The sequence below is a fragment of the Equus przewalskii genome, chromosome 14 (genome assembly GCF_037783145.1).
Source record: "Equus przewalskii isolate Varuska chromosome 14, EquPr2, whole genome shotgun sequence".
In the NCBI taxonomy this organism is placed as follows: domain Eukaryota; kingdom Metazoa; phylum Chordata; class Mammalia; order Perissodactyla; family Equidae; genus Equus; species Equus przewalskii.
Window position 1 is genome coordinate 10290730 of NC_091844.1, and position 27473 is coordinate 10318202.

Consider the following 27473-nt stretch of genomic DNA (forward strand, 5'->3'; position numbering starts at 1 on the left):
GCCCAAAGGAGTTGAAAACTTATGTCCACACAAAAACCTACACATGATGTTTACAGCAGCTTAAATCATAATTGCCGAAACTTGGAAGCAACCAAAATCTATTCTAGGACTCTGGGCTGGATCAAATGGCAACTGTGTGCCAGATCTCTTATTAGTGTCAGATTGAAGACCTTCGTTATCTAATTTCTGGCCAGGCAAATTTCCCAACAGGATATTTTCCAAAATTCTTTAAAAACCTATCATTTCGTTCTGGTTATGTCATGTTTTGTGAAGGAAGCATTCTATTCTGTGCACTGAAATTTATGATAGGTGCAGATTTCTCCTCTTGAATTTCAAGTCTTAGAAGTCATTCTGAGGTAACAAAGCATGAATTTCAGTCTTTGCTAACAAACTTGTTTGTAATATTATCTCTTAAAATGTTGAATGGTGAATGGAAACTAAAAAACCATCACCATACATTACAGCTTGATTTAATAAAGTGCTGTCATCTGTAACATTTTGTATTTCACTCGTTTGAGTTTCTCTGTAAACAATTATCTGTAAAAACATTAATTGAGTGACTCTGAATGAAATTTCTTTACAACTGGGCAAAAATATGTAATCTGAGCACTAATGGAAAGTGCAACTTGAGAACCAAATCGCAATTTGGTTTGAGAATAAGACCAAGCAGAGGAATCGGGAATCCCATGGGGCAGAAGGTTTATAAAGTCTTGTGAGGTATAAGATGTATCTGTATGAGTAATGAAAAACGTTATTCTTTTGACTCTTTTCCCTAATTCTTGTAAAATATTAGGTAGACTTTTACCCATGTCCACTTGTATACTTGTACTAATTGGCTCAACAGCATTAGGCTTTTCAATTTTCAAAAGAGATTGGCTCTCCTTAAGAGAGAAAGCATCTTGAACTAGCCAAGGATCACAGTTGCTATTGATAAAGCAATTAAATGAACACGACCCAAGGCAGAGCCCTGCTTTTTAGTACTTCCTACTAAGGCTGCACAGAGGAGTTGATTGTAAGCTCCAAAAAGGCGTTTAAAAGCAGCTTCTAAATGTATCTTGGAGGAGTTGTAAAAGTCTGTTTTCTGACATTGGAGTTACAAGAGTCTGCAAAGAAGTTATCAGGTTTATTGCTAAAGTTCCTATTTCTTAAATATCTGTTCTAGGTGTGGGTTTATTGGTCGGTGATTTAAAGGTTTGATTTGAGAACTTCTGATTATGCATGTAGTTTTCTATTTTCTTTTTTCTTATTAAATGGATCCCTGTGTTGTGAAGAGGTCTTATGATGATTTCAGAAGATATGTGGCTGCAACACAGTTTAATAGCATAAGGATAGCCATAATGTACACTGGGAGGTTTGGCCACAAGCTTCTGCTCGTTTTTTCTGGACTCATTCATTCTTATATGAATTAATACAATCATTACATTTATGCTCCTTATTTTAGCACACTTTTTTTTCAATTTTATCTATTTTTAGGTGCAGTAACATTGGGTTATAACGTTATATAGCTTTTGGATGTGCATCATAATATATTTCAAATTCTGTGTAGAGTACATCATGTTCACCACCCACAAACTAATTATAGTCCATCCCCTCACATGTGAGCCTAATCACCCCTTTTGCCTTCCCCCCCTTCCCCCAGGGTAACCACCAATCCAGTCTGCATTGCTATGTGTATGTTTGTCATTGTTTTTATCTTCTACTTATGAATGAGATCATACGGTATTTGACTTTTTCCCTCTGACTTATTTCACTCAGCATAATACCCTCAAGGTCCATACGTGTTGTCACACATGGACAGATTTCATCGTTTCTTATGGCTGAGAAGTATTCCATCATGCATAAATAACTCATCTTCTTTATCCATTCGTCCCTTGATGGGCACCTAGGTTGCTTCCAAATCTTGGCTATTGTGTATAATGCTGCAGTGAACATAGGGGTGCAAGTATCTTTGTGCCTTTGCGTTTTCAAGTTCTTTGATAAATACCCAGCAGTGGGATAGCTGGATCATATGATAGATCTATTCTTAATTTTCTGAGGATTTTCCATAGTGGTTGCACCAGTTTGCACTCCCACCAGCAGTGTACAAGGGTTCCCTTCTCTCCACATCCTCTCCAACATTTGTTGTTTCCTGTCTTGTTAATTATAGCCATTCTGACCGGAGTGAGGTGATACCTCATTGTAGTTTTGATTTGCATTTCCCTGACAGCTAATGATGTTGAGCATCTTTTCATATGCCTGTTGGCCATCCGTATATCTTCTTTGGAGAAATCTCTGTTCAGATCCTTTGCCCATTTTTTAATTGGGTTGTTGGTTTTTTTGTTGTTGAGCTGTATGAGTTCTTTGTATAATTTGGATGTTAAACCCTTATCTGATACATGGTTTGCAAATATCTTCTCCCAATTGTTAGGTTGTATTTTCGTTTTGTTGATGGTTTCCTGTGCTGTGCAGAAGATTTTTAGTTTGATGTAGTCCCATTTGTTCATTTTTTCTTTTGTTTCCCTTGCCCGGTCAGACATGGGACTTGAAAATATGCTGCTAAGACTGATGTCAAAGAGCGTACTACCTATGTTTTCTTCTAGAAGTTTCATGGTTTTGGGTCTTACCTTCAAGTCTTTAATCCATTTTGAGTTGATTTTTGTGCATGGTGTAAGATGATGGTCTACTTTCGTTCTTTTGCGTGTGGCTGTCCAGTTTTCCCAACACCGTTTATTGAAGAGACTCTCCTTTCTCCATCGTATGCTCTTGGCTCCCTTGTCAAATATTAGCCGTCCATAAATGTGTGGGTTTATTTCTGGGCTCTCAATTCTGTTCTGATCTGTATGTCTTTTTTTGTGCCAGTACCATGCTGTTTTGGTTACTATGGCTTTGTAGTATATTTTGAAATCAGGGAGTATGATACCTCCAGCTTTCTTCTTTTTTCTCAGGAATCCTTTGGCTGTTTGGGGTCTTTTATTGTTCCATATAAATTTTAGGATTCTTTGTTCTATTTCTGTGAAAAATGTTGTTGGAACTTTGATAAGGATTGCAATGAATCTATAGATTACTTTAGAAAGTATGGACATTTTAATGATGTTAATTCTTCCAATCCAAGACACGGAATATCTTTCCATTTCTTTGTGTCTTCTTCGATTTCTTTCAACATTGTTTTATAGTTTTTGGTGTACAGATCTTTCACCTCTTTGGTTAAGTTTATTCCTAGGTATTTTATTCTTTTTGTTGCAGTTGTAAATGGGATTGTATTCTTAATTTCTCTTTCTGCTACTTTGTTGTTGGTGTATAGAAACACAACCGATTTTTGTACGTTGATTTTCTATCCCGCCGCTTGACTGTATTCCTTTATTGTTTCCAAAAGTTTTTTAGTGTATTCTTTAGGATTTCTAGATATGAAATCATGTCATCTGCAAAGAGTGACAGTTTCACTTCTTCCTTTCCAATTTGGATCCCCTTTATTTCTTTTTCTTGCCTGATTGCTCTGGCTAGGTCTTGCAATACTATGTTAAATAAGAGTGGTGACAGTGGGCATCCTTGTCTGGTTCCTGTTCTTAAAGGGATAGCTTTCAGTTTTTCTCCATTGAGAATGATATTTGCTGTCGGTTTGTCATATATGGCCTTTATTATGTTGAGGTATTTTCCTTCTATACCCATTTTATTTAGAGTCTTTATCATAAATGGATGCTGTATCTTGTCAAATGCTGTCTCTGCATCTATTGATATGATCATGTGATTTTTATTCTTCATTTTGTTAATGTGGTGTATCATGTTGATAGATTTGCAGATGTTGAACCATCCTTACATCCCTAGAATGAGACCCACTTGATCATGATGTATGATCTTTTTAATGTATTGTTGTGTTTGATTTGCTAGTATTTTGTTGAGGATTTTTGCGTTGATGTTCATCAGTGATATTGGCCTCTAATTTTCTTTTTTTGTGTTGTCCTTGAATGGTTTTAGTATCAGGATAATGTTGCCTTCATAGAATGAGTTAGGAAGCCTCCCCTCCTCTTCAATTTTTTGGAAGAGTTTGAGAAGAATGGGTATTAAGTCTTCTTTGAATGTTTGGTACAAGTCACCAGGGAAGCCATCTGGTCCTGGACTTTTATTTTTTGGGAGGTTTTTGATTGCTGTTTCGATCTCCTTACTGGTGATCGGTCTATTCAAATTCTCTATTACTTCTTGGTCCAGTTTTGGAAGGTTGTATGTTTCTAAGAATTTATCCATTTCTTCTAGATTATCCAATTTGTTGGCATATAGCTTTTCATAGTATTCTGTTATTATCTTTTGTATTTCTGAGGTGTCCATTGTATTCTCTCCTCTTTCATTTCTGATTTTATTTATTTGAGCCTTCTCTCTTTTTTTCTTGGTGAGTCTAGCTAAGGGTTTGTCAATTTTGTTTATCTTTTCAAAGAACCAGCTCTTGGTTTCATTAATTTTTTTCTACTGTTTTTTTTAGTCTCTATATCGTTTATTTCTGCTCTGATTTTTATTATTTCCTTCCTTCTGCTGATTTTGGGCTTTGTTGTTCTTTTTCCAGTACCTTTAGATGTGCTTTTAGATTGTCTATTTGGGATCTTTCTTTGTTGAGGTGGGCCTGAATTGTTATAAACTTCCCTTTTAGAACCACTTTTGCTGTATCCCACAGATTTTGTCATGTCGTATTTTCATTTTCATTTGTCTCCAGGAATATTTGATTTCTCCCTTGATTTCTTCATTGACCCAATCGTTGTTCAGTAACATTTTGTTTAATCTCCACATTTTTGTGGTTTTTCTGGTTTTCTTCCTGTAGTCGATTTCTAGGTTCATTCCTTTGTGGTCAGAAAAGACGCATGATATTATTTCAATCTTCTTAAATTTATTGAGACTTGTTTTGTGGCCTAATATGTGATCAGTCCTGGAGAATGTTCCATGTGCATTTGAAAAGAATGTGTATTCTGTGGTTTTTGGATGGAATGTTCTGTATATATCTACTAAGTCCATCTGGTCTGATGTATCCTTTAAGGACAGTGTTTCCTTATTGATCTTCTGTTTGGATGATCTATCCATTGGTGTAAGTGGAGTGTTAAAGTCCCCTACTATTATTGTGTTACTGTCTATTTCTCCTTTTATGTCTGTTAATAATTTCTTTATATATTTAGGTGCTCCTATGTTGGGTGCATAGATATTTACAAGAGTTATCTTTTCTTGTTGGATTGTTCCCTTTATCATTATGTAGTGCCCGTCTTTGTCTCTTGTTACAGTTTTTGTTTTAAAGTCTGTTTTATCTGATATAAGTATTGCTACCCCCACTGTCTTTTCTTTGCCATTTGCGTGGAATATCTTTTTCCATCGTTTCACTTTCAGTTTGTGAGTGTCTGTAGGTCTGAAGTGTGTCTCTTGTATGCAGCATATACATGGGTCTTGTTTTTTTATCCAATTGGCCACCCTATGGCATTTGATTGGAGCATTTAGTCCATTGATGTTTAAAGTAGCTATTGATAAATATGTATTTATTGCCATTTTGTCCCTTTTTTTTTTCTGGGTGTTTTAGTAGTTCTTCTCAGTTCCTTTCTTTTTCTCTTGTTCTCTTCCCTTGTGGTTTGATGGCTATCTTTAGTAATATGTTTGATTTCTTTTGTCTTATTTTTATTCCTGCTTGTTATAGGTTTCTGATTTGTGATTACCATGAGGATCCTATTTAATATTCTATGTATATCACAGTCTATATCGAGTTGATAGACTCTTTAGCTTGACCTCTTTCTAAAAGCTCTACTTTTTCACTCCCCTCCTCCCACATTTTCTGTTTTTCAAATCATATATAGTCTCTTGTTTAGTGTGTGTCTATCCATTACCCTCTTATCAATGAAATAGGTGATTTTAGTACATTTGTCTTTTAACCTTCATATTATCTTCACAGGTAGTTGATCTGCTACCTTTACTGTATTTTTACCTTTACCAGTGATTTTATTGCCTGATTTTTTTGATAAATTTTTTTTAATCTCTATTTGTGGTCATTGCTTTCCCACTTAAATAAGTCCCTTCAGCATTACTTGTAGAACTGGTTTCTTGGTGATAAACTCCTTCAATTTTTGCTTGTCTGGGAAGCTCTTTCTCTCTCCTTCCATTCTGAATTACAACCTTGATGGATAGAGTATTCTTGGCTGCAGGTTTTTTCCTTTTAGTACTTTAAATACATTGTGCCATTCTCTTCTTGCCTGTCTGCTGATAGCCTGATGGGCTTCCCTTTACATGTCACTTGTGACCTTTCTCTTGCTGCTTTTTGGATTCTCTCTTTGTCTTTAATTTTGGACATTTGCATTATAATATGTCTTGGTGTGGGCCTCTTTGGGCTTATCTTGTTTGGAGCGCTCTGTGCTTCCTGAACTTGGATGTCTGTTTCCTTCCTCAGGTGAGGAAAATTTTCATCTATCATTTCTTCAAACAAATTTTCTGCCATTTTGTCTCTGTCTTCTCCTGGGACACCTATAATCCAAATGTTAGCATGCTTGATATTGTCTCAGAGTTCCCTTAGACTCTTCTCATTTTGTTTAATTCTTTTTTCTTTTTTCTGTTCTGCTTGGGTGATTTCCTCTAGCCTTTCATCTAGTTCGCTGATCCATTCTTCCGCATCCTCTACTCTGCTATTGAGTCCCTCTAGTGAATTTCTCATTTCCAGTATGGTGTTCTTCATCTCTGATTGTTTTTTTTTTTAATATCTTCCAGTTCTTTGCTGATGTGCTCACTGTGTTCATCCATTCTTCTCCCCATATCTGTGAGCATCCTCATGATATTTTGTTTGAACTCTTTGTTGAGTAGGTCGCTTGTTTCTGTTTCATTTAGTCGTTTTTCTGGGGTTTTGTCCTGTTCCCTTGCTTGGAAAGTATTCCTTTGTCTCCTCATTATGCCTCTTTCTCTGTGCTTATTTCTATGTGCTACGTGAGTCAGCTATGTCTCCTGGTCTTGAAGAAGTGGCCTTATGTATGAGATGCCTTATGAGCTCCAGCAGTGTGCTTCCCACCAGTCCAGAAGATCCAGGAGTGACCCCTTTGTGGGCTATTTGTGTCCTTCTGCTGTGGCAGGGTTGCTCCCACTGCAGGAACCCAGGGAGTCTAGTCTTTCCTTCCCTGGTCAGCTATTTATAAATCTGGTTTGGGGAGCCTCAGCACTGTTGGCTACAAAGTCTATCAGCACACTCCTATGGCAGTTTTCTTCTTAATTGGGTTGGTACCCACTGTAGCTGGTTGCTATGCTCAGGGGCTTACAGTTGCAATAGGCCTCAGGCCTACTAGGCTGTTGTCAGTTCTCTTAGGAGTGCAGCTGAGTGGGGCTAGCCCTAGTCATGGGAGCACTCAATTGTTTCAGGCTTTGGAAGGTGGGGCTGATCCTTTTTATGGCTATTTGTGAAGCACAGGTCTTCTGGTGCTGATAAGCCTTCCCCCCCTCCTCCCCCCACCACCCAGGATCACACCCACCGTCAACACAGTCCTGGTCCTGCACACTTCTGAGCCCCCTGAAGCCACACTGCAGAGGCCCCCACCTCTCCACCAATGCCCCCCATGGTTTGCCTGGTCCTCACACAGGGCCTGCCCCACAGAGGCAGTCACCCTTGCGTGCCTGTAGAGGATTAAGGCACCCAGTCCATGCAGGCTGAAAAGTAGCCTGAGGGCTTGCTCTTAGGTGGGGCCAGTCCCTAGGGTGGGTTGCCTGCCCTGGCTGAACTGGGTTAAATCTGTGCACTAGTGGGTGTGGCAGACCCCTGGGCTAACAGGCCAAGGGATGAACCTCAGTTGTGCCCACTGGGTCTGTGTCAGCATGCCTGGACCAGTTCAGAACAGTGGCTCCCTCCAATGTCTCAGTCTCTGGAGAGGTCCCTCCTCTCATCAAGATGCCCCCAGAACCCACCAGGTGAATCTCGTTTCACCAAAGGACTGTCACCCTCCTCTCTGGTGATTTTAGGTTGCTGCAATGAGTGAGTTTGTGGGTGGGCCCTTTAAGACCTGGGTCTTTTTGGTTGTTGGCCAATAGCTTTTCTGGGGGGATCCTTGCTGGCCAGCAAAGCCAAACAGTAAGACCCCTGTCTTAATTGGGCTGAGTCTGAAGGATGCTTATAGAAGTATTGGCCCCCACTCCGGTCCTCACTCCTCCAAGGAGGGCTGCGTACAGTAGGGTGGCTCCCGACAGGCCAGCTGAGAAGTTCCGCTGTTCCCAAAGGTGGCTTTTTTCCTGTCTAGCAGCAATTTCTGGCCCTTCCTCCTTAGTCAGGACTGTCCCTTGTTGTGGGGGTTCTTTTTGTCCAGTTTTCAGTTTTCTCTCCAGGGTAATTTTTCCAAAAATAGTTGTAACCTGGTTGTGTTCATGGGAGGAGATGAGTTCAGAGTCTTCTTACGCTTCCATGTTGACGAGATCTCTAGCACACATTTTTTTAAAGCACCATTTTACAAGAAAAAAGCAAAGAAAATAGTCTGACAGGGTATTGAAGGGATTCTCCAGTTGGACTAAAGTAAAATTTTACTGCGTTTTTGAATATTTTCTTATTGTTGATTTCCTTTGCCATCCTGCAGGCAGTGGTTTTTTTCCAGAGGCATGCTGAATGAGGGGTATTAGGTAGGATCTTGTAACAGTCAGGTATGGTGCACAGAATGTTAGTCTCCGTTGTCCAGGACAGCTCCCACCAAAAGCTAGATAAGCTTCTGTGTTAGCACCACTCTAAGTTCTTCCTGTCTTGCTCCCATGACCCAAGGACCAGTGGTGGCTTCCCTTATCTTTCTTCTAGATCAGTCATTTCCTCTTTGACTGTGTTTAATCTGATGTGAAACCCATCGATTGAGTTGTTAATTTTGGTTTTTGCATTTTTAATTTCTAGAATTTACATTTGATATTTTTTTATCCCTTCAATCTCTTGAGAAATGTTCGTTCTTGTCTTTTGTCTCCTTAAATATATTAAGCATAGTTTTTTTTTTAAGTTCTGTTTCTAACTCCCTTATTTTGATTCTATATGGTTCTATTTCTATTTAATCTATTTCTGTTCCTGCTCCCTGTGGGTCTATTTTTGTTATCTTTTGTTTCTCTTATTTTTCCAGTTATGTGATGTTGTCTTCTGTGTGTCTGGTTATTTTCGATTGAGTAAAGAATACTGAATATGAAAATGTGTAGAAATCATTTGAGACCAGGATGTTATTTTCCTCCAGAAAGGATATATATTTGCTTCTGTCAGAATTGAGATAAATTTGAAGCTGGGCTTAAATCTCTTGGTTTATTTTGAAGCTGGGCTTAAATCTCTTGGTTTAACTATTCAGGGCCCTAAACAAATTTGTATGTGTGGGGCAAGGTGGTTATGGCTTCCACCACTTCTTAATAGGACTGGACTCCAGTTTTTGTCTCCTAGCTTCCTGAGACTGTCCCAGTTACTACTCAGCTTTTCAGCCTCTTATGTACCTTTGCCTGAATCAGCAGATTCCTTTCGGGGAAAACAAGCCTCATATTCTAGACCTACCTGTTGGGTTTTCTTCCTTCTCTTCTCAAATCTTGCTCAAGTAGTTTTTCACTCCCTACTTAGCTCTCTGCTGCCACCTACCCCCCAGATTTTCTAGTTTGTTCTCTTTGAAAGCATTGATCTGAATAGTTGAAACTGTTAAGTGAAGCAAAAATCCTCAACTTTTAATAATCTTAACATTCACTTTTTTGTGTTAGATATGGGTTTTTCATGATTTATCCTCTTTGACACTCTATGGACTCTATTAATGTGAATACTTTAATCTTTTTTTAATTTTGGGAAATTGGTATTTTTTATTTCTTCTGGTATTTCAGTCTCCCTATTTTTATATCTGTTATTGGGGGATATATATTATCTAGATATTATCACTTCTACCTCTACACACCATACTTTTTAGGTTTGTTTTTGTTTTTTTACAACTTTCTTAAGGTATAATTGACATACAATATGTGCGTTAACTGCACATATTTAAAAAGTACAATTTAATAAATTTTGACATATGTATATACCCATTAAATTATCCCCATAATGCTCATATCTCTCATCCCCAAAAGTTTTCTTGTGCCCCTTGGTAACCCTTCCCTCATGCTGCCTCCTACCTGTTACCCCATCCTACCTGCAACCACTGATTTGCTTCCTGTCATTTTGGATTAGTTTCAGTTTTCTTGAATTTTATCAAAATTATACACCATGCACTCTTCTGCTGAGCTGCTTTCACTGAGCATAATTACTGTGAGATTGATCCAAGTTGTTTTATTTATCAGTAGTTTATTCATTTTTACTGCTGAGTAGTATTCCATTGTATCAATATACCAAATGGACATTTGGTTGTTTTTAGTTTTGGGCTATAATAAGTAGAGCTGCAAATATAAATCTGTGTGTATGTATATGCTTTCATTTCTTTTGGATAAATAGCTAGGATTAGAATGGCTGAGTTGTATGGTGGATATATGTTTAACTTTTGAAGAACCTATTAAACTGTTTTACAAAATGGTTTTGCCATTTTACATTTCCATCAGCAATGCATGAGAGTTCTGGTTGCTTTATATACTTGCCAACATTTGATGTTGTCTTTCTAATTTTAGTAATACTAGTGGGTGTGTAATATATTACTATGGTTTTAATTTGCTTTTCTCTTATAATCAGGGATGTTGGTAATCTGTTCATTTACTTACTTGCCATCCATACGTCTTCTTTAGTGAAATGGCTGTTCAAATATTTGCCCATTTTTTATTGCATTCTTTATCTTTTCATCCTTAACTTATAAAAGTCCTTTATATGGTCTAACTACAAGTTCTTTGTCAGATACATGTTTTGCAAATATCTTCTCCCAGTGTGTGGCTTGCCTTTTTATTTTGTTAACAATGCCTTTTGATGAGAAAGTTTTTAAAGTTTGATGAAGTACTATTTATTAAAGTCATTTTTCATTTCTCTTGTGCTTTTCATGTTCTGTTTAAGAAATCTTTGCCAAACCTAAGGTCACTAAAAATTTTTGCTATGTTTTCTTCTAGCAGTTTTATCATTTCAACTCTTACATTTAGGTCTATAGTACTTCTTGAATTAATTTTGTGTAAGTTATTAAATAAAAGTACAGAGGGTTTTTTTTGTATCCATTGGTTCTTACTTGTTAAGATTATTCATTCACCCATTGAATTGCCTTGGCATCTTAGTGAAAAATCAGTTGATATATATGTATGAGTCTACTTCTGGACTCAATTCTGTTCCATTGATCTATTTTCCAATCTTTATGCTAGTATCACTCTGTCTTAATAATTGAAGCTTCATAATAAGTCTTAAAATCAGGTACTGTAAGTCCTAACTTTGTTCCTTTTCAGAGTTATTTTGCTTGTCCTAGGTTCTTCACATTTACATATATATTTTCGAATTGTCTTTTCAATATCTATAAAATGTTTATTGGGATTTTGATTAGAATTATGTTGAACCTATAGATCAATTTTGGAAGAATTGACTATGAACAATATTGAACCTTTTGATCCATAAACGCAGAATATCTCTCCATTTATTTACATCTTTTAAAATTTCTCTCAGCAGTGTTTTATAATTTTTCAGTGTACAAATCTTGCACACCCTTTGTCATATTTATACCCAAGTGTTTTGTATTTTTGATGCTATTATAAATGTCTTTTAGTTTCCTATTGCTTTTTGCTAGTAGAGAAGCAAAATTCAATTTTTGTATATTGCTCTTGTATTTTGCAATCTTGATAAACTCACTTATTAAGATAATTTTTTTTGTAGATTCAGTAGGATTTTCTACATAGATTTTCATGTTGTCTGTGACTAAAGAGAGTTTTATTTCTTTTCCACTCTGAATGTCTGTTGTTTCTTTTTCTTGCCTTATTGCATTGGCTAGAACCTCTGGTGCAGTGATGAGTAGAAAGTTGAGAACAGTCATCCTTGTTTTGTTCTTGATCTTAGGAGGAAAGCATCAACCTTTCACCATTGATGTTAGCTGTAAGCTCTTTGTAGATGCCTATTATCAGTTTGAAAAAGTTCACTTCTATTCCTAATTTGCTGAGCCTTCTTATAAAGAGTGGATATTGGATTTCGTTAAGTGCCTGTTCTGAATCAGTTGATCTGATCATATTTTTTCTCTTTTTTAGTCTGTTAGTATGGTAAATTACATTAATTAATTTTAGATTGTAAGCCCACCTTGGATTCCTGAGTTATCCACTTGGTCATGCTGTATTATAGTTTTTATATATTCTTGGATTTGATTTACTAAAATCGATTAAAACTTTTTACATGTATGTTTAGGATTTCCCCCCAAAGCATTACAGTTTTAGTTTTTATGTTAGGTCTTTTGTATATGGTGTGATGTAGGGGTCAAGAGTCTTTTTTTCCCCACGTGGAATCCAGTTGTTCCAGTACTCATTGTTTCCTTTCCTCATTGGATTTTGCTTTGACATTTTTGTTGAAAGTTAATTGACTAACTGTGGGCCTATTTCTGGGCTCTCGATTCTGCTTCACTAATTTGTTTGTTGATCTCAATACTACTGCCACATACTGTCTTGGCTACTGTAGTAGGTCTTGAAGTCAGGTTTCGTAAGTCCTCTAATTTTTCATTTCATATTTTCTATTTATTTATCCTTTACTATTTTCTGAGATTTTGTCTTTCAGTTTGCTAACTCATTCATCAGCTATATCCGTTCTGCTATTTGTACCATCCATTTTCTTTAATTTCAACTACTACGTTTCTCATACTTGTTACATCTATTTTTTCCTTGGTTCTTCTTTCATATTGCTAATATCTTTCTCTTTCTTTTTATATACCTTTTAGTTTAATTTCAAATTTTTGACCTATTTCTTCTAATGTATCTGCTACTGCTAGAGTCTGTAATCAGTATGTTTTGTCTCTTTTGAAATGGCTGGCCTTTTCAAATGTCTTGTGATTTTGGCCTGTGAACACATTTTTCCGTGTAGTTTTGGTTATTATGTCAGACAATGCTTTGCGGGGAACAGCAGTATCAGCCTCATTGAGTTCAGAGTATGGAGGACAGAAGAGTTCTAAGATGAGCGAGACACCATAAAATTGCAATCCCTTTTTGTCTCACGTAACACCTGTTTTGTCAGTTTTTCACCTTTTGCCCCCCTGGGCACTCCTTAATAACCGTGGCTGTATATTGGAATCAAATGAGGAGCTTTAAAAAATAGTGATCTCAATTCCTGCCCCATGATTTTTATTTAGTTGGTTTAGTTGTGCATCCTGGACTTTGGAGTTTGTTTTACTTCTTAAAGTTAAAATAATTATAGGTTCACAAGAAGTTGAAAAAATAAACAGAGAGGTTTCATGTACCCTTCACCTAGTTTCCCCCAGTGATTACATTTTACATAAATATAGTATAATATCAAAAGCAGGAAATTGACATTGATACAATGTGTGTATATAGTTTTATGTTATTTTATCACGTGTGGATTCATGGAACCACTGCCACATTCAAGATACAGAACGATTCCATCACCACAAAGATACCTCTCTTTCTACCCGTTTATAGTCACATTTCCCCTTGTTCCCACCACCATCCCTAACTTCTGGTACCCACTAATCTGTTTCTCGGCTCTGCAATTTCATCCTTCAAGAATGTGGTATAAATGGGATCACACAGATGTGACTTTTGAGATTGGCTTTTTCACTTAGAATAATGTCACTGAGATCCATCCAAGTTGTCATGTGTGTCAGTAATTTGCTTTTTATTATTGCTGAGTAGTATTCCATGGTATGCATGTGCCAAAATTTGTTTAACCATTCATTTATTGAGGGGCATTTTGATTGTTTCTAGTTTTTGGCTATTATAAATAAGGTAGACCTTAGGCATTTAATGTAATTGGAGTGTTAAGGCTCAAGTCTCCTATGTTATTTTTTTATTTTTTGTCTCTTCCTTTTGTTTTTCTTATCTCTGTTTCTTTTTCCTGCCTTTCTACAGGTTACTTGAACATTTTTTAGAATTCCATTTTGAGAGACCTGTAATACTTTTGAGTATCTCTGTATAGATGTTTTCAATAGTTGCTTTAGGTACTACGTTATATATACCTAACTCATCACAGTCTATTGGTGTCACATTTTATCAGTTTAAGTGTAGAAATCTTGCCTTCCTTTAAGTTCTTTTACTTCCCCCATTTACAATTGTCTTAATAGATACAGATTTGTTTTTTGTTCTGCCCTAGACTTATGTTCCCTTAATGTCAGTGTTCATGTTTTTCATTGATATTTATTTAGTCTAAGATTTCAGATATTAGCCAATATTTCCTTGAATATTGTGTTTATTCTCTCCTTCTGGAATTTTGATTAGGTGACTATTGGACCTTCTCATTCTGTTCTTTATGTCTCTTAACCTCCATCTTGTATTTTTTTTTATCTTTTTATCTGTGCTCTATTATAGGTAATTTCCTCTGATCGTTTTTTTCCCAGCTTACTAATTGTCTCTTCAGCTGTGTCTATTTTGTTCTTAAAATTAACTGTTGATGTTGTTTCTTTTTTTAATTATTTCAGTGATTTTAGTTTAATTTCCTGGTGTACTCTTTAGTTCTTTTTAAAGTATGCTGCTGCTTTTTTCTTTTTGTTATGTGTTCTATTATTTATTTTGTGTCTTAGTATTTAAACACATCCGTTTTTAAGTTTCTCTTTGATAATGCTGTAATCTACAGTTCTTGGGGATCTAATTTAGTTTGTGTGTCTTTTGACTCCCACTAAATTTGGGTTGTTTCTTAATGTGTTCTAAAATTTGAATTGGCTTATTTTGTTTTTTTTTAAAGATTTTCTTTTTTTCCTCAAAGCCCCCTGGTACATAGTTGTATATTCTTCATTGTGGGTCCTTCTAGTTGTGGCGTGTGGGACGCTGCCTCAGCGTGGTTTGATGAGCAGTGCCATGTCCGCACCCAGGATTCGAACCAATGAAACACTGGGCCGCCTGCAGCAGAGCACACGAACTTAACCACTCGGCCACAGGGCCAGCCCCTGTGAGCTTATTTTCAACAGGCCTTTATCTGAGGTTTAGTTCTGTCCCTGGGTTAAGGGCGTGTCCCTCCAGAGAAGTTTTGTGTTTATTTCTGCTGAGTGTTCTAAATTATAGGACCATCCTAGAACCAGATTTTATTTTGATTTCTTATCTTGAGATTAAGAATTCCCAAGGGATACTTTTAGTTGTTATTATTATCCTGAGCCTAGAAATGGTTGACAAGCTGATTTTCTGTAGTCTGGCCTTTCCACTAGTGGAATAGGCCTCTGAGGCTTTATGTGGGGAATGTTGGTGCTAATATCTGTGTTGCAGACATCTTTATGGCCTCATCTGTTTCTGAAGTTAAAACACAAGACCTTAGGTTACTGAGACAGGCACACCTCAACCATATCTAGCATAACATCAGTTCATAGCTTTATTGCTGATTTGGCTCAGGAGACTTCCCTTACAAATTCTTAGTTTTTCTGTACATTTAAAAGAGTGCTTCTTACATTTTATTGAGTATGTCTAAGTGTTTTGTGGTGAGAGGACTTTCAGATGATCTAGTTTCCATATTGCCAGAAATTAGAGTCTACTTACTTGTTTATTGACTGTGAACTCTATGAGGGCAGGGCCAATGCCCACCTAGTTCACCATAGCTTCCTCAACACCTAGTTCCTGGTACATACTAGACACTTATTAAGTGTTTGTGAAATGAATGAAATGCTGTTAATTACAGATTTATTTATAATAGCGAAAAATTGAAATGAATCTAAATGTCTGATAATAGGGGAGCACTTAGGTAAATGGTTATAATTACTTAAAAGTAAATGGCTATTGCTCATATAACATTTTCAGCCAGCAAATGATTTGGAGGGCTGTATTTTAAGACTAGAAAATATTAAAGAATAAGTGTAGGTGAAAAAAAAATCAGGATTCAATTTTGAATTTATAGTATGGTAACTTTAAAATATACGCAGCAAAAAAATACTGCATAGTGAAGACCAAAATGCTAATAGTAGCTTAAGTTGCAGCAATGGATTGAGGATCCTTTTTCCCCTTTATTCTTCAAACTTCCTATAATGTGTTTTATAATGAACGTACTAAAAAGAAAAAATGTATATTAGTGTCCTTAAAAGGTTTTAGATTTAAATAGACTAATAAGTTAATCAAACATAAAAATTTCAGAATTAGTTTTATTATTAAAATGTTTACAGACTTTTATATGAAAACACAGAAAAAGATCTTTCTGATACTCAGCGACACCTTGCTAAGAAAAAATATGAGCTACAGCTTACTCAAGAGAAAATTATGTGCTTGGATGAAAAAATTGGTGAGTTTTTTTTCCTGACATTACTTTTTTTTTTTTAAGTCTGGTAGAAAATATCTTTTCTTCTTTTCAGTTATAACATGGATAAACTTGGAAATAGTTCCTTTGATTAAAAGTTTAGGAATCAGAAATCATGGAAAAATGTGTTTTTCATTGATAGTAAAATTTTTTACTTAGATTTAGGACCATAAATACTTAGACATGGCTTGATATTTTTCATTGAAGAAGTAGCTGAACAAAGTAGCAACGCTTTGTACATTTATGATGATTGCTTTTAAATTTACAAGTTTTTGTATTATACTGTGTCTTGTCCATAGCTGTTGTAATGAAACATAGGACATACACATTACTTTGGTGGAAAGTATACATATATTTGGCTATATCTATGATATTACTTGGGTTTATAGAGAGAATTGTTTTTATAAAGTCTCCTGTTTATGTTTCTTACCAGTGATCTCTATGAAAATATGATCATAATTTAATCTTATGACTCTAAGGTAAAATTTTGTCAGGACTATAAAAGAACCCATTTTGAAACTGAGGGAATGTTTTTAACACTTGCTGTTACATAGTTCAAGAATGTCTGGCATGAGCCAACCCTGATGGCCTAGTGGTTAAAGTTTGATGCTCTCACTGCTTCAGTGGCCCAGGTTTGTTTCCTGGTTACGGAACCACACCACCTGCCTGTCAGTTGCCATGCTGTGGTGGCAGCTCACATAGAAGACCTATAAGGACTTACAACTAGGATATACAACCATGCACTGGGGCTTTGGGGAGGGAAAAAAAAAAATGTCTGGTATAAACAATTAGGTGATTGGAGGTGCTTTTTATTGAGAGGAAATATTAAAAGAGAAATGTTAAAGGAATATTGAAGAACTCATTTTTGGATATTTTAAATACAAATAAAAATAGACAAGTTTGTATTTCAAAAGAGAAATCTAAAGATGTACATTTGGACACAGCATATAAATGATATTTTTAAACCATAAAATTTAAAGCCATGACATCACCTAGGGAAAATATAGAGAATGGGGAGAAGAGGACCTAGGACTGAGTAAGAAGAAGCCAAAGAAGTAGGAAGAAAACCCAGAAGTGAATGTTATTTGGGGAGATAAGAGAGCAAAATATTTTGAAAAGGAAGGTGTGATCAGTTGGCAGATACTTTTGAGAAGCAAAATAAGGATGAGAAAGTATTGATTGGGCTTGGCACACTGGAGGTCTTGGTAACACTGACAAAAAGTTTGAATGGAATGTTGGATGTGGAAGAGAGTAGGTTGAGGAATCATTGGGAAGTGAGGAACTAGCGACAAGAGAGAATAAAAATCTCTGAAGTGAGGCTATTAAGAGTAGCAGAAGAATGGGCTGGTAGTTTGAAGATTTCTTTCAACTAGGAAATACTAGAGATGTTTTAGAGCTTATATATTTATTTATTTTATGCCAATGGAAATGAACTCAGATATCAGAACACCCAAACCCTGTGGTTTGCCTTAAAGAGAGTACTACCTAGAAAAGGAACATGATATATTCTCAAGTACTACATAGCTCATCCTCTTGGTATATGGTATTCCCTCTCTTAGTGCCACACTGGGTGGCCATTGGCAGGAATTTACCTAGAGGTCTACTCTAACAGAGTTTCCTTGTAGAGCTCTAGACTAGCGTTCTCAAACTTTGGTGTGTGTCAGAATCACCTGGAGAGCTAATAAAGCTCACTGGAGCCAGGCTCCTTGAAGTAGGATATGGCCAGGGCTTTTGTCTCCTCCAATTTCCTCAAGTGGTTCTCAAGCTTTGGTGTGCATTAAAATCACTTGGGAGGGGTGCTTGTTAAATTGCTTTCCCACCCAGCATTTCTAATTTGGTAGGTCTGAGATGGGATCTAAGAATTTGTATTTCTAACAAGTTTCCAGATGATGGTGATGGTGCTGATTGGAAAACACAATCTGAAAACCACTATTCTATACCAATCATTCAGGCCTTCAACATTGACTTTGGCTTACCAATGTTCTCACAGATTGAATGAGACTTCCTGGGATGATTTTTTTTAAAGGAATTTTTATAATACTACTTGAGAAAAATCAGCTTAGAAGACATTTGACTCAAAGATGACTTGATTGAATCTTAAGATCTGTTAGTTACCAACTTATGTACATCAATGATTCTAGGCTAAAGGGAGGGGAAATTAAAGGAGGGAAAGCTCAGAGGCTGTTTTACTATTCCACTTACATCACCCACCCACCCTCTCCTGCCCACGACACATGTAAATCTACCTGAGAACTTGTGATATAGAGCTTCCTTTTGCTGTTCTAATTCAAATGTGTTAACTGTACTTTTACGTTTATGAGTCATTTAGAATCTCATGATTCATCTTAGTTTTTAATCACTAACACCAAAAGCCATTTTTTATTTGGGATACAATACTTATTTTTAGTCATTGACTATAATATAGGAGAACTTACTTTGGCAAGTATTTCAATCTGCTTGAACTGGAAAAAAATTTATCTTTAAAACAATGCCTTTATGATTACATATTTAGATAATTTTACAAGGCAAAGTATTGCCCAGCGAGAAGAAATCAGCATTCTTGGTGCAACCCTCAACGATATGGCTAAAGAAAAGGAATGCCTTCAAGCATGTTTGGATAAAAAATCTGAGAATATTGCATCCCTTGGAGAGAGTTTGGCAATGAAAGTATGTTCTGAGAATTGTGGTTTAAAAATGTTTGAGCTTCAATCTGAATAAAATAATAGTATTTTCTCACATTTTTTTCTAGAAAGCTGAAATTTTAAAATCTGATTTTGAAATATTTGAAGATAGTCTTAGGAAATATATATTCAAAGCCACTAGCTAATATTTTAAAATTGATTTTTCTCTTATCAATTTGTGATTAACATTCACTGGCAATAACTAATTCAAATATCAAAATGATAATAAAGCAATGAAACTGATTTCTTTTTAAAAGCACACCAGAACTTGTATTTTCAGGTGGCCACCTTGGGAAACAATACGTTTATTTCATTAAAACTGCCTTTGTAATTGTGTTCACAACTAAGAGCACATTTTTACATTGTCCTCAGCCTTTGAGAGTAGATCTTATGGAGCTGGTGAATAAAGCTGGATGATAATCTCCATCCCATATTTTTTGCCAAGAAGGCAGGGAAATATTGATACCCTTTTTCTAGCTCATAAACTGATTTTGAAGACAATTCCTAAACTATTTTCCACAAATGTCTTCAGCAAAGCCAGCATCATTGGAATAAGCTCTTTCTTCTCTCTAAGGGAACTAATTCATTCCTTTATCCATCCATTCAACAAGCATTTATTGACATGTACCAGGTATCATGTTAGAAACTGAGGATGAGTGGACATGTCTTCCAAAAGCCTAGAGTACAACTGGGAGAAAGATAAATAAAGATGTTATTATGATAGAATGTGCTAAGTACCAGAATGATGTGTGCATAATGTGCAGTTAGGGTTTGGCAGAAATACACTTGATTCAGCCTGGGGGTTGGATTAGGAGAAGAGGAAAATCTAGAAAGACTTCCAGGAAATGATGATGCCTGGACTTCCCTGAAAATGACCAGGAATTAGCCAGGGAAAGATTTAGAGAAAGGGGCCAGTGAGAGAAAGGGGGATCCAGACAGGTAGAGCGGCCTCGTGAAAGCCCCAGTGGCTTTCATAAGAGAATTTCCTGAGATTTCTTGATGTTTAGTGTGTCCAGAGAATAGATTGCAAAGAGGTGAGAATGAGGACAGGGATGGAGAGGGGTCAAAAGATGAAATGGGATAGATAAGCAACAAATCATGACAATACATGTGATGTTGAGTTTAGACTATCATAGAAATAATGTAAATAAAATGCTACAATTAGATCTTTATTTTAAAACAAATATTCTGGCACTTGTTAATCCATGTAAAAGATGGATTATAAGGAAATGAGAATAGTGAAAAGGATACTAGTTAGAAGTAAAATGATAAGAACTGTATTAGGATGGTGGGAATATCCATGAGAGAGATAAGCAGATATATTAAGGACAAAATGTGCTTTCTGACTTAGGAACCACATGAGTAGGAAACACAGGAAATAGAACAGGCTTTAAGAGGAAGATTATTGATTGACAAGTCTTTTGGACATGTGGTTGAGATATTTCTAGGCTCTTAGATTTTTAGGTTTGGAGAGAAAAATGAAAATAGATTTGGGAATGATGAGCATAATTGAAGTCATCAAAGTGTGTGAGATAGTAAATATTAATTTACTTGTTGAAAAGGCTGACATTACTTTATAGTTATACTTTAATATTTTTGAAATTTTATGAATTTTTTGGATAGGATTTTCATTATATTCAAACCACTTTTTGAGTAGTTCAACATAATTTCCTCAAAAACACTGACATTTAGAAAGAAATTATTCATGTCTTCCTGAATCTCATTTCCCTCTGCTATATCTAATATTTCATATTTCTCTCATTCTGCTAACGGTACCAACATTATCTTTTCCTTCACAAGGAATATTGAGTCACAAGCCCATTTCAAAATCAAGAACTTTGTCTAAGATTATGAATGTAAACACATCCATCCTCTGAAGGGAAAATAACTTTTCAAACAGTGTTAGACATTTAAAAGAGGAAATGTTCTCTACAACGATATTGCAGAGCTAAATTTACAAATACTGTTCAGTGAAAAAAAGTAGTTTTACAGTCTGATTTAGAGATTACAGAGATAAATCACTATGGAAAAGTCTACCTTATAGTGAATAAGGTGAAATTTTTTCTGGTAATCGTGGTTTAAAAAGGTGTTCTACTGCTTGCTACCAGTCAACATTAGAGAACTCAAAAGCAAGTTCACAGATTTTTGAGTAATAAAAGCCAGAGTTATTTGTGTAAAATTTTAGTTTGTTTCTTTTTTCCAAGTAGATTTATGACCATCCTGTTCAGATTGAATTTTTAATAATTAACTTGAATATCTCTGGTTGGACAACATATTGAGGTTGCACAAGGAATTTTAAATTGATAATGACAGCATAGATTTCAAGAATTTGAGAAATTGTGGTATTAGGGTCATATTAAAAGAAAAATAGGCTAAGAGGATATATTGTTGAATTCTACCCAGTAATTTTGTTGCCCTGGATGTGTTACAATGTTCTTAGAGAATCTTACTTTCAAGATGAATCTCTACTGATAAAGAAAAGTCCTTTTTAGGCTTATAAATCATATTTAAAAGGAGAGTCCTTTTAGGCTTGTAAACCATATTTAAAGCTTAACCAAGTAATGGCTTTCACAAACACTAGAAATTCAGTTACTTGTTTAGAATTTATTTAGAAATGTATTAAATTATATTTCAAAAGCATGTGTAAATATTCCATTTTAAGCAGTGTTTTCTCTTTGTCTTTTTCGTCCATTGGCTTGTGTTTCTTAAAAAGGTTTAACTGTTTTGCTAATGGGTATTTTAACCATACTCTAATATACATTACTGCCAGATATGGAATCTGCACCATTCTACCAGAAAGCAGAATGGGAGACCGGAGCTAAAAATATCCTGGAGAGGAGCACATGAATAAAGGAAGATAAACAGACACACATACACACGCAAAACTAACTCTGTCTCTCTAAAGAACAGGAACAGAACTGGTTGAGAAATACAGGTTTAGTTTTTCATCTTGTTGCTTGGTTACTAAAGATTTGAAAATTCAAAGGGCAAAGTGAAATCCAGTTATTTAGTGAAAGAATAATTTTCCTACTTTTTTAGGGCTAATATTAGCCCTAACTATCTGGGCATAGTTTCTGTAACTAGTTCAGGATCAATGAGAGTTTTAAAAGGAGGAGATGTGGGAATGGTATTGATGGCATTAAGATATTCACACCCATTTCAGCCTTGACTGACTCCATTAATTCTACTCTCTCACCACACCCTTGAAAAGGAAGAATAGCAGTAGTTTATATTTTTATACCTTTGCTCTAGGCCTAATGCTTACCTCCTTATTAGCTTACACCTAAAATTAATAGTATATTTTTATAAGTGATTCCATTGGGCAGCTTTTCGAAGATGCTATTCATGACTAATATAAATAATATACTTGATGAAAGTTATTATTCTTAAGAACTAAATTTAGCTTTATAGATTCACTTTCTTGGGTTTTATAACGTGAAGAAGTATATTATAACGGATTAATCCTATTCCCAGTATAGAACATTCCAATGCCAAACCATTGGTTCGCCTCTAAAAACAGGGTGCTTATGGGGTTCTTGTGTTGCTGGATGACTACACAAAACATCTTGTAACAGAGTATTTGATATATTAATCTCATATAAATACACTTAAGTGTAGTCTTTCCTTTAATGAGTATAATATATTGTTTTTATCCAGTACAAATATTCACATTGATATATTAGACTTTAGTTTTAAAGTGTAGAAAAGGAGAATAGAACATAAATGTTTAAAACCAAATGGAAATCAAAAAGGGAGGGGAAAATTTCTTTTTGCTCATTCAGTTTTCACAGAAATAACAGTTTAAGATAATTTTTTATGTAATACTTATATTACTTTTCAAGGAAAAGACCATTTCAGGCATGAAGAATATCATTGCTGAGATGGAGCAAGCATCAAGGTAAATCATTCACTCAAAAAGAATTTGAGCACTTTTGAGAGCGAAGTACTGTGTTAGGTACAACGATAGTAAGAAACAGGGGCTTGGTGTTGTGTATAAGATGATAACTCTAATGTTGAAAGGATACCCAAGGCTGTCTAGGCAAGTAAAAGAGGATATCATGTTTGCCAAGTAAAGGAAAGGGAAGGGCGTTCAAGGTAGAAAGAGTAGCAAAGAACCACAAAGAACCGTAGATCATATTCAAGAGCCTCTTGAATGACTAGTAGGTAAGTATGTTGGAACCCAAAGTGTAAGAGAAGTGAAGGGGTAAGAGGCTAAACAGTCAGACAGAGGCCTGTTATAGACAAATGAGTATTGATTTTATCCTTCGGGCAATAAGAGATCATTAAAGAATTTTGAGGAAATTTTTATATTGGAAAGATTGGATAGATTGGGGTTGGGGAGTTGGGGGACAGAAGGAGTGAGGTGCTTGTGAGGGAGAGAATCTAAGAAAATGCCAGGTTTATGGCTGGGGATGAATACTGGACATGGTAAAAGTATGTGGAAAAGACGATTTTCTCTGAATTTGAAGAGTCTATGAGACCTTCATGTAGATAAATATGGAGGGCAAGGAAGAGGCCAAGCTGGAGATAATGATTTCAGAGTCATCTGGGTATATATGGGGTTGGGGGACATGGAAATGAATAGGATTTGTTTGATGGAAGGGATAGAATGAGACGAATCAGGAGGCTAAGGGTTAAGCCCTGAGAACCATTAATTTTTAAGAGGGCAGAGGAAGAGGAACCTGCAGAGGAGACGAAGCCATAGTGGCTAGAGCTAGGATGAAGGCTTTCTTATACTTGACTGTTAGAAGTTTTGCAATACTTCACAAATCATTGACTGTTATGTATATTTAGCATCCTTTTTCATAGTGAAATGTTAGCAACATAGAGAAACTCCAATCCACCATCTTTGCAGTATTTATTCCTACAGATTTAAATGTGTTTAAAATTTCTTCAAATGTTTTCATGCTAACTGTCCATCTAACTGTCTTGTGAGATTTATTATTCTATGTTGGTAAAATGTCTCTTCTTATGTACTGTTTGATTTGTGGAATAGACAGTCTACTGAAGCCCTAATTATGTGTGAACAAGACATTTCCAGAATGCGTCGGCAATTGGATGAAACAAATGATGAGCTGACTCAAATTGCCAGGGAGAGAGATATCTTGGCTCATGAGAATGACAATCTCCAAGAACAGTTTTCTAAAGCAAAACAAGAAAACCAGGTATACTTGTTCCTAGACTCTTTTTCTCCAAGAAAAAGATATATTTCTTCTGAGGCACAGACTTCATTTAATTTTATAGAAAAGCTCAGGCTTTGTTGGAGCCAGCCACTTTTTAACTTTATTCCACAGAATATACCACATAACTTTGAAATGAAATTCTCAGACATAAAGAGTTAAGTATTAAAGAAAAGTAGGAAGAGGGGATATAACAGATTTGTATTAAACCTTAGGAAGTACTTCCTGACTGAAGGATAAAGATTTTAATAAATCAACAAATGAAAATAAAAACCTTCAGAAACTTTTCAGAAAAGGGTAGATTTATTTGATGGACTATTATTCTGTCTTAAGTATGAGCATATGGACTAGGCCAGATTTTTTGGTCTCTAGCACTGTGATTCTTTTTAGGAAAATTTCTTTTATAATTACTCCCTCTCTAAGCCAATATATTTCAGGCTTATCCCCAGTTCTCATTTCCAATATCATTATTTTAATTTGAACGTTAAGAAATTCTATTTGGAAGTTTTTCACCCCTTAAAATTCTTTGGTCCATATGATTTCTCCCACTATCACTCTCCATGTGTTTAGTTTGCATCATAAAAGTCTGTATTTTTAAACTGTTAAATATTTTTAATTTATATAAGCAAGTATAAAGATGCAACACTTTGTTAATTATAAAAAAATTGCCTGAGATGTTAAAATGCTTTGTTCAAAAGTTAGTGGATAATGGGATCCTGGAACAGAAGAGGGACATTATATAAAAATGAAAGAAATCTGAATAAAATGTAGACTTAAGTTAATAATGTATAATAAGTCTTTATTGTGACAAGTGTACCATACTAATGTAAGATGTTAATAGAGGAAACTGAGTGTAGCGTATATGGGGACTCTCTGTTCTATTTTCACAACTTTTCTGTAAATCTAAAACTATTCTAAAATGAAATTTATTTTTTAAAAATTAATGAATAAAAACAAAAGATGTGAATTTATAGGATCTACTTTTGTGTACTCTATAGCTAGAGCAAATAGGCTAAAGGTAAATATAACTTATTATTTATGAAAAACTAGATTAAAAATTCTCATTTTTACCACCCAGAGTTAGCCACTGTTAACATATTTTTTACTGACTTTCAGTGTACTGTAAAAATTTTTATACTATCTTTTACATGAATTTTTTAATGTTGTTGGGGTAAAACCACATACTACTTCATATTATGCTTTTTTCTATTTGGGAAGGCAATAGAGTGGAGTATTTAAGACTCTCATGAGTTTGAATCCTCCTGCCTGGCTGTGTGATCACATCATTTAACTTCCCTGAATCTCAGTTCATAAAAATGGAGAGTAAGTGAGAATATACCTAGAAATGAGTGCCAGCATAATTACTCGATAAATATTTGCTAACTATTATTAGCTTACTGTAACATCGTAGGCACTTCCCTGCTTTGTTAAAACTTCATAAACATTTTTTATAATCAGAAGAGAATTGGTGTCATAACAATTTACATATGTTAAAGAGTAGTTTTTCCTTTGTTTGGGTCATAGGCCCAAGGATAGAAGATAGATCCCTCTGTGGACCACAGATTAAGAACTCATATGATAGTAGATTTGGTAAACAGAAACTTTCAAAAAATTTTGTCCTCAATACTGCAATTTTTAACACATTGGGATGAGGTATTTTTAGTATTTTACCCTGAGTTTTTCCCTAAATATAGACGAACATTTTCCTCTGTTATTAAAAATTATTCCAAACATTTCTCAGAGATGCATAATGTTCTATGTGGTTATACCACTATATAATACTACTATTTACTGCATCATTCACTAAATGTGAATAAATATTGTTACTATAACAAATAATGCCTTAGTGAACATTCTTTTTCATTAAATTTTATTAGATTTAGTTTCAAATTAAATCAAAGCTTATGAGGTTTCTTTTTAAAAATTTTTAACAACTTTCTAAGTAGACATTTTCAAATATAGTGAATACCCATGTATCCATTTCCTACCTTCAACAAAAAGCAACATATTTGTTTTTTTGTTTTTATGAGCATTTAAAAATCTCTCTTGATCCATCACCGATAGCAGATCACAGATTTGCTTTTTGCAAATATACGTTTATTCCAACGATACATAGAAATGCCCATTCCTTGCCATAAGAGAATAGCTTTAAATTTTTACTAGTTTGGATAGGAAAAATAGTATTTCATTATTTTAACTAGCACTTCCTTGATTACTGGTAAATTTTGACTTTTTTCAAGTATTATCCACTTGTGCTTCCCTTTTGTGAAGTGTCTGAGTTCTTTGCCCATTTACTTTTTGGATTCTTGGGTCTTCTCACTGTTTTTGTATGAGGTTTGTATATTAAATATATTAACTTTTTATTATAAGTATTTAAATATGGTTTTGACATAGAACAATTTTTTATTTTTTGTAGTCAAATCTAGCTATCTTTTCCTCATAGGCACTGTCAAAAAAATTGAATGATACTCATAATGAACTTAATGACATAAAACAGAAAGTCCAGGACACTAATATGGAGGTTAACAAGCTGAAGAATATATTAAAGTCTGAAGTACGTAAATATATTTTTTCTCTTCGCTCATGATACCTAAGAATTTTTACTAAAGTTATCGATTGATTACACTCATATGGACAGCTGAATCAAGTCTTTCTTTAATACGTAGCATATTTCAGTGTTGACGATGGATTAACTATATATTTAGAATGTCACCAATGTCCAGAAAGGTAACTCAAGAATATGCCCCTCTTAGTTTGCCACTCAACCATTCAAGATAAGTAGAATCCTCCTAACTGGATAAAGGCCGGGGGACCAGAATCAACTTGGGCTAACTTATATTTGAAAATGGTAGAGTTTTCAATTACAGGTCTTTGACAAAAGAGGCTCCCCCTGATTGTGTAACAGATCAGAATTTATCCCTCTGTTGTGGGGCTGTCTGTTTCTTAGGACCAGAGGGCAGATGGCTCTCCTCTGCACTTCTCTGTGAGTAACCATTCGACTAGGCACATGTGTCTGACATCAAATATTTCCAGATAAATTTGGGTACATGTGTGGCAACCCTGGAACAAACAGACAGCTTGACCAAGGATGTTAGATATATCCATTTGGTAAAATATTATATAAAATAGTGTAGTTGGATTGATTGCTATAATAGGTATAGTGTTTCCTACATACCACTCAAGCCGTTAATAGAAACTCACCCCCCAAAAAAACTGTTTTCCTTGTTATATTTGACATGTCGTTTAATATCAGTTCACAAACATATCTTGAGAATTTATTTATAGTGTGCAGATACTGTTTAGGACTTTGAGAGATAAGAGATTCTAAGAGCTCCTAACTTGAAA

General features: G+C 35.2%; 1 protein-coding gene across 31 annotated transcripts in view; it reads left to right on the forward strand.

Moving 5' to 3' along the window:
* TSGA10 (testis specific 10) overlaps positions 1 to 27473 on the forward strand; it is a 122191-nt gene that overhangs the window by 52526 nt on the left and 42192 nt on the right. For 26 of the 31 annotated variants that reach the window (XR_011525878.1, XM_070572012.1, XM_070572016.1 and 23 more), the window contains 5 exons: positions 16137 to 16252; positions 18780 to 18934; positions 22791 to 22846; positions 23945 to 24113; positions 26572 to 26682. Coding sequence is in view for 30 of the 31 variants with exons in the window: in XM_070572012.1 (XP_070428113.1) it covers positions 16137 to 16252; positions 18780 to 18934; positions 22791 to 22846; positions 23945 to 24113; positions 26572 to 26682 (607 nt within the window). In the remaining variant the exon portion in view is untranslated. The remainder of the gene's footprint in view (positions 1 to 16136; positions 16253 to 18779; positions 18935 to 22790; positions 22847 to 23944; positions 24114 to 26571; positions 26683 to 27473) is intronic. The other 5 variants (XM_070572034.1, XM_070572008.1, XM_070572033.1 and 2 more) reach the window with 1 other exon arrangement.